Below are 14,864 nucleotides of genomic sequence, written 5' to 3'. Positions count from 1 at the left end.
TTGAATTTTCTCGAGTTAATTCCATTTTCTCAACGACTAAACAAGTTTGACAAAACCTCGTGACAAGACCGTGAATCTTTTTTTAAATAAATAAATGGTATTCGATTTTTAAAACCAAGGAGTTTTAAATTAAAAAGACTTTAATATGACAGGAACAGTGGAAATATTCCATTCCCGATACTTTTAGTGCAGCCTAGTAAATAAGGCTCACGATTTTTTAGCGGTAGGCAGCGGCTTGGCTGTGCTCCTGGCATTGCCGACATCCATGAGTGACGTACGATGGTGAGTGGTTACTCACCCTCGTGCGTTCGTTTGCCGACACAGGCAATAATGACAATCACTGATAAATTATACGAAAATTACATTATTATTCTGAACATTTTGAGTCTGGTAAATCACTACAAAGTATAAAACAAGGTCGCTTTCTCTGTTCCTATATCACGATGTATGCTTAAATTTTTAAAACTACGAAACGGATTATGATGCGGTTTTTTTAATAGATAAAGTGATTGAAGAAGAAGGTTTATATGTATAATAACATCCATTAAATAGTGGAGAAATCAATAATAAATTACAGTTTCCGAAGCGAAGCGAGGGCGGGTCGCTAGTTCAATATAAAATTTTGTTTCTAAATTCTGTTTGCGAGAAAAATAAGCCTTCGAAGGTTTTCGTATAGACTTATTAAAAAAGTTCGACATTCTTTATGAAACTTCGAGTATTTCGTGCATCAATCGAGTCACGTTGTGGTTATTTTAATTTGACTTATATTTTCATTTCGTTGGATTCCCTAGAAGTTCTGCATTGGGTTCCGTAACAGAACTTTTTCTACATAATTTTTTTTTTTCTAATTTCATGCTAAGCGCCGCGTAACTCACCGGTGCCCTAACTACTGAAATTACATTTTTTTTATTGCTTAAGTGGACGGACGAGCTGGTGTTAAGTGGTTACTGGAGCTAGAACGTAAATAGGCAGGGCGGTGGTACCTACCCGTGCGGACTCACAAGAGGTCCTACCACCAGCAAATCATCATCATGTCGATTACTGTTACTAAGGCGCCTGCCTGGATTGCCTAACTCTGCCTTCTTTTGTTTTTATAGTATTTTTCAGGTTTTTAAGACTTTTTAAAAAAGATTCATTCTCAGTATCTTCGGATTCGAGTTTCCCAGAGTCTACTAGATATTCTGCCGCCTTACTAAGAAGGTCAAAGACAGAATTGACACGGTTACTTCAGGTCACCGGTGACATACACGGCAGTCAACGTTTTTAGCTGATTGGTTACCGCTGTAAAATCGCATTTCAAAAGTGATACAGGACTATGCGTGCCACCCAAAATCTTTTATTTATTTATTGCGTAGATGGGTAGACGAGCTCACAGCCCACCTGGTGTGAAGTGGTTACTGGAGCCCAAAGACATCTACGACGTAAATACGCCACCCACCTTGAGATATCAGTTCTAAGGTCTCAAGTATAGTTACAGCGGCTGCCCCGCCCTTCAAACCGAAGCGCATTACTGCTTCACGGCAGAAATAGGCAGGGTGGTGGTACCTACCCGCGCAAACTCACAAGAGGTCCTACCACCAGTAATTACGCAAATTATAATTTTGCGGGTTTGATTTTTATTACACGATGTTATTCCTTCACCGTGGAAGTCAATCGTCAACATTTGTTGAGTACGTATTTCATTAGAAAAATTGGTACCCGCCTGAGATTCGAACACCGATGCATTGTTCCACACGAATGCACCGGACGTCTTTATCCTTAAGGCCACGTCGAGTTCAAAATCGAAATCAAAATCGCTTCAAAATCTATTCCATTCACTTGCAGATGTTCGGAATGCTGAATGTTCCGCACACTTCTGGAAAGATCCTGAGGTACCCCGGACCTTCTCGTCCCCGTGGGGGAACCACATACATGGTGCCACCACAGCGCGACAGGTATTCAAATTAAATAAATATTTAATGTTTAAAAGAGAGATAACTCCAATTTGTTTATTTAATTAGTAGCAATCCCTTATTTAGGAACGATATTAGTAAATTGAATTTGGGGGGTATTTGCTGTAGAGAATCTACATTAACTAGATATTATGTTGTACCAACAAAGTGATCAGAATATCAATGAATCGACAAGAAGTTACATGATTAAGGTCACCTTAATTACACGTACAGGTCACATTGTAACAATTGACAATTTCTTCAAATAAAAATAAGACAGTAATAAAACAAAGGAATAAATATAAAAACTAGATTACCGCAATTTCACCTAGCTAGCAAGGTTCTGAAAAAATACAGTTAAATTCAAAATGGAATGGAAAATCAAAATATACGTCGTGGAATAAATGACCTATGATAGATAATGTGTATTTAGACGTTGTAAAGACAGTAACGCCATTATAATTTTTCGGCATAGACGTAGAGAAAGAACTTTAATTTTAAGATCTTTTTTTGAATGTTTTGGAATCGTTCGAACGCTGTTTCTAGAATTATCTAGAATCAAAAACATGTATGTATGGTAAGCGACGAGAAGCCAGTATTTACGGACGACTTATGCAAAGAGTCTACATTCAGAACGACACTGTCGATTTACCCTGGACTAATGAGTACTAGATGATGACCGAGCTTTACTCGGTTTTTTTTGTAGCGCCTTCTTGTTGTTTCTTTAAAGCAGTTAGTTTCTCTCAATTAGGAAAAATAGTATTATTATTCGCCAATAGATGTCTGGAAGAGTCATAAAGTTGATTATTGAAAACACGAAAAAAACAACATTTTCTGAAAATAAATCGTAGCTAGACCGATTTATCGCCCCCGAAATCCCCTGTATACTAAATTTTATGAAAATCGTTGGAGCCGTTTCCAAGATTCAAATTATATAGATCAGAATTGCTCGTTTAAAGGTATAAGATTCTGGAGAGTAAATCAGGGACAATTATTTTTTAAAGACTTTTATTACGAAGAAAACATTTCGAACGAATGCGAACGATCGTAGCGAAGGTCGCTCGGTCAACCCTAGCGCCATCCAATGTGTAATAACACGCTACACTGAATCTCTATGGATTTTATTTTTCAAAATGTGCACTCTCTAAGACCCACAACCGAAATAGGCACTGTTATCAATGACGTCACAGAATTCATTGACTTAGAAGAATCTACTCTCAGCTTAGTCTCTTCCTCAAATACAAGGAACACTTCGCTTCAATAGACTTAAGCACACGCTGTGGGTCTTTGTCGTACTGGTTTCAGTGAGTACTTTGTGCTCAATGGATATTAAAGGCTGGATAAAATATATAAAAAGACTTCGAAATATCTAAAGGACGTTTGAAATGACAATTATTCTTTATCGGCAAGCGTGCTCTCAGAATTACGTGGGAATTTTATTAAAAAATGAGATAACTAATTTTCTAAGCTCGTAAAAAAGTTCTCGATAATATTTTTTTTATTGCTTATATTAGAGGACGAGTGGTCAAACTGGTGTCAAGTGGGTACTAAATACCATAGATAGGTACAATGTAAATGTCGCCACCTACCTTGAGACAAGTTTTAAGGTCTGAGTTTTTACAGTGCAAGCACTACTCCACCCTTCAAACTGTAAGACATCACTGCTTAGACTGCACCCAGTGTGCTCACAAGACGTCCTACCACCAGTGAACAACATGACCTAACTATTTTATTTTATTGCCCGTGCAGGCAGACGAACACACGGCCCACCTGATGGTGAGTGGTTACCGTCGCCCATGGACTTCAGCAATGCCAGGGGCAGAGCCAAGCCGCTGCCAATTGCCTGTCCGCATTTTATTGTAATATCTAAATTATTGTCATTTCTCAACAGATTCGAAGCCCTGAAGAAGCTCATAAGACAAGAGCACGTGCGTGAGCTTCATCGGAAATACGAGACTGAACAGAAGCAAGAACTGAAGGACATGACTACTACACATAAGTGAGTATTTCCTTGATTGTATGACAGAGAGCGCGCCGTCCCCTTACCTCAGGACCTCATATTATTATACATAATATGTAAAGAATAAATTTTATCATTTAAAAACCTTTAAAACTCTTTAGTTTTAAAAAAGAATTTTCTTAGACGGAATCACTCACCAATCATTCAATGATAATTTTAAATAGACATGCTTTTACAAAAACCGACTTCAAATAGAAAAATAAGATATTCCAAAACAAATGAATATACACTAAAAATAATAATCATCGAAATCGGTTGGCACGATATTGAGTTATTGAGTTATTCATCTATTTGTCGCGCACGTACATAATGCAAATTTAAGACTTATATGGTTTTCTCATGGATAACATTATCAGAACTGGACTATATTGAAATAGGACCACACGGAAAGCATCAGCTTTCTAATAAAAAAAGAATCATCAAAATCTATACACCCAGTCAAAAGTTATGAAGTAACAAACATAAAAAAAAAACATACAGGAGAATTGAGAACCTCCTCCTTTTTTGAAGTCGGTTAAAAAGAGAGTTATATATTTTATATTGTAGTATTTAATTATTAGTGTTTAAAATATAAATTTTAAAACAGATTAAGGGCTTTACATGTTGGTTATGTTGCTTTCTTATTATATCACAGAAAACGCAATTAAATATTTTATTGTTTATTCATTCATTATACATATACAAAGCTAACGGCATACATATAGCCTTCAATACGAAGGGACTAGAGCCGTTAGCACTTTTTTAGTGCCCCGTGTGCATACAAGCATACGGCCTACCAGTCACCGTCGCCCAAGGTCATCAAAGAACTTCTAGGCTACTCTCTACTAGGACTACTCCGCCAGCGGTGGGAACTCGTCGACATCTAACGGACTCTACAAAGGTGGCGTCTTAATAACTTGAAATGCGACTGCGTGAGCCACTCTGACAGATATAAACACGATGACAGTAATTCCGCGTCAATATGTCAATGTCAACAAAAACGCGGGAACAAATGAATAATTTTCTTCCTTATGAGTTCGCGTCACCGACATGCGTAATAGGAATATATCTGTAGCTGTGCATGTGACGTATTGACCATTTCGACAAAGCGGCACGACACGAAAACCCTCGCATCGTGGCCGCCGGTAACTACATTCCCGATCCTGCGGACAGAATGGAAAGCAGTCGACGTCGCCGAAAACACGTAATTTCGGAACCTCTCGATCCACTAACGGTGCTTTTAGGTACCTCAAGCATCGGTCATCGTTCTCGTCGAACCCGTCGCTTGTAACGAAGGGCTCGGCGGGTAAATTAACCCACAGACACAGCCCACTGAGTTTCTCACCGGATCTTCTCAGTGGGTCGCGTTTCCGATCCGGTGGTAGATTCTGCGAAGCACGGCTCTTGCTAGGATTCGTGTTAGCAACGTCATCAGGCTTGAGCCCCATGAGCTCGCCTATTAGTTAAGGTTACGCTGAAATAGCCTCTTAAGGCTATCAGCTTAGTAGGGAAAAAAACTGTATTAAAAGCAGTTACTAAAGGCACCCCCCGGCCCCCTTTTCCAAGGGATAGCAGTTAGACCAACAAAATTAAGAGTCCGTCTTCATGTCTCGAGGTGCCTGGTGAAAGTCACGTTATAATGCCTATGGGCTCCAGTGTGCTTAGCGCTTAGTGCTTAACCTGATAGCTTAAGTAAAAAAATATATGCAACATTATCCACGAACGGATCCGGGAAATTTTCGTATAGCCAAAAAAACAATAGAGATCATTCTTGTTAAGAAACCAACGCTCGCCGAAACTTCAACTAATTCAGCACTGAACGAACCGCTATTCCATTTATTCAAACAAGTTAAGTTAATAGTCAAGCTATACAACAAGGTTTTATGTGATCGCAACTCTGAGGCTACATAATAAGATCTTCGAGCCGTAACAGAAGTCGTTAAATTAAAAAAATGTTATAATAATATGTCTTGTTAGCACGAACAAAAGATAAATATTAGCGTTCGAAACACGATTCCACCTTTCAAAGTGAACGGAAATAACGTCTCGTTAAATCAAAAAAACTTCGCATTCCTTAAAGTATCTGCTCTATTATAAGCTATAAACTAGACGCTAGATAAAAAAAGGCGCAATTTTTTTAAATTACATAGGTTTTTTTTATTGCTTAGATGGGTGAACTAGCTCACAGCCCACCTGGTGTTAAATGGTTACTGGAGCCCATAGACATCTACGACGTAAATGAGCCACCCACCTTAAGATATCAGTTCTAAGGTCTCAGTATAGTTACAACGGCTGCCCCACCCTTTAAACCGAAACGCATTACTGTTTCACTGCAGAAATAGGTAGGGTGGTGGTACCTACCCGCGCGGACTCACAAGAGGTCCTACCATCAGTAATTACGCAAATTATAATTTTGCGGGTTTCATTTTTATTACATGTGTGTTTTGTGTTATTCCTTCACCGTGACTTCCACGGTAAACATTTGTTGAGTACGTATTTCATTAGAAAATTGGTACCCGTCTGGGATTCGAACACCGGTGCATCACTTAACACGAATGCACCGGAGGTTGCATAATTATATACAAATTCCGAACAACAACATTCGGACCGTCGGTCTACCGAGGAGTATCACCCGCTCAGTGGAAGATCTTTCCCTCCTTCGTCATTCATTACAAATAAATAGTTATAGTTTACTTTAAGTCAATTTGGGGCCATATGTTGTAGTCTCTCTCTGTCTCTATAGTCTCTCTTATATATCTCTTTCGAAAGGATTTCATAGCGTCCCGCTGTTCGCTCTGTCTAGGACCGCTACAGCATGTGTTTTTTTTACATTCCTAATCTCAAAGCCCGCGCTTTCGTCTCATGAAATCTAATGATGTCTTCACAAAAGAAAAAACAATTGAACATTGCCTTTGTTGATTAATGTTTGTTTCATTCTTTTGTGTGTGTTTTCTTTGATTTCTTTCCTTTTTAATTCACGTTATTGCTGGTAAGACTTTTTGTGAGCCCACGTGGGTAGGTACCACCACCCTGCCTATTTTTGCCGAGAAGCAGTAATGCGTTTCGGTTTGAAGGGTGGGGCAGCCATTGTACTGAAAACTGAGACTTGGAATTCATGTCTCATAATGGATGACGGCATTTACGTTGCTAACGGCTATGTGCTCCCATGACCACTTAACAACAGGTGGGCCGTGAGCTCGTCCATACATGTAAGAAATAAAAAAGTTGTAAACCATTGATAGCCGACCAGCGTGAAGTAGTCCTTATTGCTTAAGGTAAACTAATCCATGACCCAACTAGTGTTAAGTGGTTCACGGAGCCTGCAGATATCGAAGATAGACCTACCTTCAGATTTATTTCCAGAATTGTCTACTGTCCCACCCTTCAGGAAAATAAGGGCCAAAATAGGTAGAATGGTGATACTGAGCTCACACTACTCTTTACCACGGTGTCCCAGTTAGATTTCCGATCAGAATCAGTATCCTTGTTGAATAAATTTTCGCGCTTGGATGTACTTTTTCTTATCACGCACGTGTATCTCTGACATACTGGAAATCCTAGATTAGAGTTGCTGCGTGCGGAATCTTAATGTATCTATATACCTAAACACTATATAAAACACACATAGAACTCGTTAAATAGAACACAACTCATTAGAAACTTTTATCAGCTTTCAAAAAGTTTTCCAAGCGAGCTTTCTGTTTTCGGCCTTTGATTTAAAATCGTAACAATAAACTTTCTTCTTTTGTGAAAGTTCCCTTTATTTATTATAAATAGCCCGAATCGAGAATAAAGTGATTTTGAAAACGCTTCTATCGGACTTTTGTACAAAATCTATACTAATATATTATTATTATAAATCTACAGTAGTTTTTACGGATGCTCCGTTATAAATACTGAACCATGTATCCGATTGACTAGAAACTTGGTATCCATGTAGAAGATACATGTACTTAAGGGATAGGCTAATGTTTATATGAGTGTTGGACTCCCTCCACCAGTTGCGGGGGCGTTAATGATAAGAATTTTTGTGGGGGGTGAGAAATAATAGAGTTAATTTTAAATGCCCAGCGAAGCAGTCGGGTACAGCTAGTCATTTAATATTAACAAACTTGAAAAAGTTTGATTAACATGAAAATGTGTATGTAGACTTATCAAGGACTCATTATGATATTATTCACTCATCAATAAATCGTTAATGTGTATAGCGATAATCTACAAGCTAGACTAATCTCTAATAATAATCGGTATAGTCCTTCCGAAGAAAAATAAATACATTAGCCGAGGATTTATCAAAGTATGCAGACCCAAAGGAGGAAATAGCGCGTCTTTGGCATCTTCAAAAAGCAACAAAATTTCTCAAATTATATTATAGTACTAGCTGACACGGCAAACTTCGTAGTGCCTCAATCGATAAATAAAATACTTAAGCTTTGGTATAAAATAAACTTAAAACAAACAAAAGAAATCCGTCCGACGGGGGACACATCAAAGGAAAAGCAAAATTGTTATTTTTATATAATTCCGAGTATTTTCATATTTATCTACCTTTTAAACCTTCTCTGGACTTCCACAAGTAATTCAAGACCAAAATTAGCCAAATCGGTCCAGCCGTTCTCGAGTTTTAGCCAGACTAACTATTATATATAGATAGAAGATAGATTATCAGCAACGCCATCGATCACCAGGTTATTTATGTGATGAGATAATAACAGGATAAATAGGGGTAGTAATAATAACAACCGGGAACAATTCACAGGCGCCCAAGCTGAGATTCCTTGCACTATAAAAACCAAAGACTGATATACAAACTTATATAAGTTTAACAATAATATATATACGCATATAGATATTAAACTCGCAGATAGAGGCAAACAAATCTACCTATATATATACAAATGAATTTCTATTCGTTAGTCTCGCTAAAACTCGAGAACGGTTGGACCGATTTGGCTAATTTTGGTCTTGAATGATTTGTAGAAGTCCAGAGAAGGTTTAAAAGGTAGATAAATATGAAAATACTCGGAATTAAATAAAAATAACAATTTTGTTTTTCCTTTGATGTGCCCCCCGTCGGACGGATTCCTTTTGTTTGTTTTAAGTTTATTTTATACAAAAGTTTAGGTCTTTTATTTATCGATTGAGGCACTACGAAGTCTGCCGGTCCAGCTAGTCTATTCATATAAAAATGTGTGCCCATTCTGGGAATCGGATTCACGACCCTCGATCCAGCAGTCAGGAGCGCTAACTACTCCACCACCGAGTAAATTTGAATCACTACTTTTGATTATCAAATATTTTACTTTTTTTCTACCTAAGCTGATGATAGCCTTGAGAGGCTATGTCAGCGTAACGGGGCGAGTAGGTGAGCTCACGGGGCTCAAACCGGGAGTGTTGCTAACACTGACCCTAGCAAGAGTAGTGCTTTGCAGAATCTACCGCCAGATCGGAAACGGGACCCACTGAGAAAATCCGGCGAGAAACTCAGTGGGCTGTGTCTATAGGTTAATTTACTCGTCGAGCCCTTCGTTACAAGCGACGGGTTCGACGAGAACGATGACCGATGCTTGAGGTACCTAAAAGCACCGTTAATGGATCGGGAGGAGCCGTAATGACGTGACATTGGAACTCGAATTTTAATAAGATTCTTGTTACATTTCAGTAACGATGACTACGTCTATGGAGCATACGGGGAACAGGAACCTCGTGGTCTGCAACCGCTTCAGGTCCCGGAATACTCTGAAGAGTCTTCCGCCAGGCACTCCAAGTAGGTACACAAGACTCGGCATCAACCTGCCTTGGTTAAATGCCGCCACTATACTCTATCCCATTTAAGAAGTCCCTTTTGACACTTCTTTTGACCTTAGAACGTAACTCTTCACGTTTCGCATAGTTTGAAATAATAATCATTTTTTTGTTCACGGTCGTAAACATCATTTAAAAAATACACAATCAATCTAAATTATTACTGGTGGTAGGATCTCTTGTGAGTCCGCGCGGGTAGGTACCACCACTGTGCCTATTTCTGCCGTGACGCAGTAATGCGTTTCGGTTTGAAGGGTGGGGCAGCCGTTGTAACTATACTGAGACCTTAGAACTTATATCTCAAGGCGGGTGGCGCATTGTAGATGTCTATGGGCTCCAGTAACCGCTTAACACCAGGTGGGCTGTGAGCTAGTCCACCCGTCTAAGCAAAAAAATGCACACACACAATTTAACATAAACATTTATCTCATGGGACTTCGTAATTGGAATAGTTTTGTTATTGTCGATCAGCCTATTACACACCCAATGAATTCCAGGAAACCTCCATCCGGAAGCCGCCAAGTCTCTCAGTTCTCTCGCTACTCGGACGTGTTGCTGCCCCCGGTCCGCCGCACCTTCTACCACCCTTACATCGAGTACACGGCCCCCGAATACATTCCCTACGTGTACTGAGCGCTCACCCAGACAACCGACGCTTTCCAGAAAACTCTCGAAGCTTTATAAATACAGTTACCATATCGAAGGCATATCTTGGCTCTTGCTTCGATTTACTCCGCGAGCTTCCTCTGCGTTCTATTTTTTATAATAAATACTTTCTTATAGTAGTTTCCAGTTATAGTTAAGGCAGTGCCGCGTGATTTTCTAGTTAGTGTGCGTGAGAGATCGTTAGAGATACGAAGACGCGAACTATTCTCGGCTCCGACGTGTCAATTTGTAAGATTATCGATTAAAATTTCGCACATCAACCGATGTCGCGCGTCACTGCTTGGACTTGACGTTTTGAATCGTATTTTTCGATAGATGTAAGATTTTATGAAAGTCGCCATCGACACGTATGTAGGTACCTATAATACTTCCCTAATTATGATGAGACGTATAGAAATGAATACGAGCAATTATATTTGACTTCGATGTCAATTTGACTTATTATGATTGCGAATTTTCGACAATAATAATACAATTCGACAATAATATTGTAATTTGACAATAATAATATCGTAATTCGACAATAATGTTTGTGCGTTTACATTTGACGTTTAGTAGGATTTAATTAAGTATTTTAAAATAGACTTTTATTAAAGAATAATAAATCTTTTTTGGATCTTGGTAGCCATCACAGGCTTAGTTTAGTTATAGATAATGTTTCGGGCAAAGGAATTTGTTTTTGCAAATTTTCATTTGTGTGATAACATAAAAACAAAGTTTTAGGTTAGTTTGATGTTTCTTATTTTTTTTTTATATATGCTTTTATTTTATTAATTTTTATTATTATTATTTTATTAAAGTCATTTATCTCATTATTTGTCTTAAAAAGCGCAGCCTGCATAATTAGGCATGAATATAATAACAATAACAAATATATTATAGCATCAACTATATAACTATTTACAACATGAAATTTCATTAATTGTTGTGATTAGAATCTAAGAAGGAAATGTATTAGAAATATATATATTATATACATAAAATATTCAAAATTATGTCTATTACCAAAAGCCAACGGGACGGCTGTGTCGGTTTCGGTAACAAATAACTTTTTTAATACATAGCGACTCTGTTTTTAAGCCAGTTCTTGAAGTTTTTTTTTTCTTTAAGCACAGTGCAAAATTCGTAATACTTAATTTTATTTTAGAAGTTAATTCACACACTCGCCAATATTTTTTAGATATTATAAGAACAATTTAATAGGTACATAGCGACTCTGTTTTTAAGCCAGTTCTTGAAGTTTTTTTTTTTTCTTTAAGCTCAGTGCAAAATTATTAATACTTAATTTTATTTTAGAAGTTAATTCACACACTCGCCATGTTTTTTTTTAGATATTATAAGAACAATGAATACCGGTTAATTAAAGTTTCATGCGCGTTACAATCACAGTTAAATTTACTTTTAGATATGTGTATGTAAATTAAGTGCTTATGTTACGGACCGTGAGAATTTGAATATTGAAATAATTATCTTATCTTTTATCACGCTGTTGCTTGTTTTTTTTTATTTTTCGTTTTGTAAATAATCCGTTATCTTGTTATTATTCTATTAGTGTTTATTTTTCCTATTTTTATTTCCTGTTTTTTTTTATTCTCACTTCATGAATGTGTTTCGAGTCATAAAAAAAATGTAACCGAATCCCGACGGATATATGCTTTAACTAACATTTATATAATATGTCATGTTCGTAATTGTAATTTAATGAAGAAAAAAAATATGGCGTAAAGTACGCAACTTCTCTCACTTCGAGTAATATCATTCTCTAGTCATAGACTAAATAATGCATTATCAATTTTTCCGTGATAATTTCAAAAATGCATTTTTTTTTTTTCACCCGCACTGATTTCGAAGGCTGTACGTTTAAGGTTATTGTTACCTATTTGTGTACTATATTTATGAAATCAATTTAAAAATATATGTAAGTACAGACTCTGTATGTCTTACATAAACTCACAGACTATATTTGGCTTTAAAAAAAATTATATTAACACATGGCTTTAAGCAGGTCAATGTTCTATGATCGTCTATAAAATAGGACTAAACCTCCTTACACGTTACCATTATATGGTATAACTAATATATATATTTATTTATTCATTTATATATCATAATTTTCTAACAATATTCCTTAGAAATTTTACAAGTTTATTTTAAAAAAGAAAAATTTTAAAATCATTATTAGTTAGGTAGTTTGTAAAACATTGTGTAGTGAAAAATGTAATGCGTATTGCACTTTTAATATATATAGATGTTTAATGAATATATGAATATCGACTATGTAGATTCGCAGTTACATATCAATGCGAAATGCTTCAACCATATCGCATATCATATCTGTTTAATATTAATCAATTAATAATTAAAAAAACTATCTCTGGTTAACTCTATTTAATATAAATCAATTAAAAATTAAAATGAAATATCTCTGATTAAAAATTGCGACTGCGAATTTTACCATTATGACAATAAATGTGGACAAAAACCGTCACCATTACAAGAAATTATGACAATAAATGACAATAAAGGTCAATTTGACAATAAATGTCAAAATGGCGGACGGCTTGTCTTTAAAATTATACAATAACTATGTATCTAATGTTAATAATATGAATATTTGAAGTTTTTTTTTTAAATAAAGATAGTTACTTACTCCTGAGCATTGTGTCTTTTTATTTATAAAGTCCCTTAGCAAAGTGTGCTCATGGCTGCTCATAATTGACGGCATCAATAAATTTATGAGTCGAAACTAGCTGTATACCGGAGTTCAGAGCCTAAATAGAAACATTTAAATCCAATATCAGTAACTAGCTTTTGCCCGCGACTCCGTCCGCGTGGAATAGTTACTTTGGCATAACGCTAAATTTTATCCCCCACTTCATTTACGTAGAAAGTGAAGATATTTTTGAATTATAGAATGTTATGGAGCTATTTAAACCCCTATTTTGAAACATTATTTATTGGTGCTCGACTTGTATTGGTTTTAGCGTAATATTATATAGTCTATAGACTTCCTCAATAAATGGGCTATCTAACACTGAAAGAATTTTTCAAATCGGATCAGTAGTTCCTGAGATTAGCGCGTTCAAACAAACAAACTCTTCAGCTTTATAATATTAAATTAAGTATAGATGTACTTAGTGCTCTGTTTGTACAAAGAAACATTGCAAAAATGCCGCTTATACCACCCCTCGACATTATTAAATAAGATCCTGCGCAGAACTTAGCAAGTTCATTGAACGTTAGCAACAAATTTCACATCTTACCCCCATGAGAGATTTTTAAATGTGTTTTAGGAATTTCAAGTATAAAATTATTGTGTTTCATATCCAAAAGGATCGGACCGGCCGCACCGGACATCAATTGGAGAGGCCTATGTTCAGAAGTGGACAGTAGACGGGCTGAGATGATGATTTTGGGGCTTACGACAAAGGGAAGATCTTCCACCGAGCGGGTGATATTTGATCGGTAGACCGACGGTCCGAATGTTGTTGTTCGGAACTTGTATATATGCGCTTTATCTTGAAAATGTCGTAAGCGAGGTTCAGGCATCTGTCAATTATCTTGCGTTGTAGAAGGCTACCCGCCACATCACTCCCCTCCGAGACTGGAGGTCGTGTCATTTTTAGTTAGCGTTGTCCGTGCTGAGATTAGCTTGCAAGAGCCAGTGCTGCTCGAAGCCTGCGGTGAGTCGAGGCTGAGCTTGAATGCTGCGTGCGTGTCGCCAGTGCTGCTCGAAGTTTGCAGTGAGTCGAAACTGAGCTGAATGCTGCGTGATTGTCGCCAGTGCTGCTCGAAGTCTGCGGTGAGTCGAGACTGAGCTTGAATGTTGCATGCGTGTCGTGCGTAGTCCATGTGATGCAGAGCTGCCACGCCGGAGATGTGTGACCCCAAGCGTTGATGATCCGGTCGTGGGCTGCGATGAACTGTAGCGGCGTGATGAGGCAGTGAAGTTGCGTGCCGTAGGACCAGGAAGCGCGGTGAGTCGGCTGCGATGGTCCTGTTAAGGCTGCGATGCTGGCTTACTGTGGGACGACTGTCGATGACTTGCTTTTATCTTCGAGAATGCAGGGGATTGTGGTAGCCTAAGTTCTTGATGCAAGCTCTTTGATTATGGATAGACTGCGGGTAGGATGTTAGAAGAAGACAAATGTATCTACCCTCGTACTAGTGCTTTTGTTGGTGTTAACACTGGAACTCAGTGACTCACCCCGAAAGCATACACTTACAGTATCGACAGTGTAGTCGTATTCCTTGTCGCTCAAGGCCGAGGTGGTATCGCGAGGATAAAACTCACGGATGTATATTAGCGTACGCCTGTCCCATCCTATCCGGCGGTTCGGAGAGCATCGCAGATGGTCGAGTCGAGGGTGCTGCGGTTTTAATCGGACCATTGGCTTCGTGCGTCGGGCTTCAGGAGTACGACCATGTTCTTCCACTTTATCAGTCTATAGACGTCATAAATG

The 14,864-nt window shown here is 37.7% G+C and overlaps 1 protein-coding gene across 2 annotated transcripts in view; it reads left to right on the top strand.

The window, feature by feature from the left end:
* The window catches only part of LOC114253475 (uncharacterized), a 74,630-nt gene extending 61,572 nt beyond the window's left edge, over positions 1-13,058 (top strand). For both annotated transcript variants that reach the window (XM_028188361.2, XM_028188360.2), the window contains exons 5-8: positions 1,825-1,934; positions 3,823-3,930; positions 9,593-9,697; positions 10,233-13,058. In XM_028188361.2, the coding sequence (XP_028044162.2) occupies positions 1,825-1,934; positions 3,823-3,930; positions 9,593-9,697; positions 10,233-10,368 (459 nt within the window). In that variant the 3' untranslated portion in view covers positions 10,369-13,058. The remainder of the gene's footprint in view (positions 1-1,824; positions 1,935-3,822; positions 3,931-9,592; positions 9,698-10,232) is intronic.
* Positions 13,059-14,864: the final 1,806 nt, after the last annotated feature.

Source organism: Bombyx mandarina, chromosome A1, assembly GCF_030267445.1.
Source record: "Bombyx mandarina strain Sakado chromosome A1, ASM3026744v2".
Lineage (NCBI taxonomy): Eukaryota > Metazoa > Arthropoda > Insecta > Lepidoptera > Bombycidae > Bombyx > Bombyx mandarina.
The sequence above is the reverse complement of the archived record's forward strand: the minus strand, read 5'-3'. Positions and strand labels throughout refer to the sequence as shown.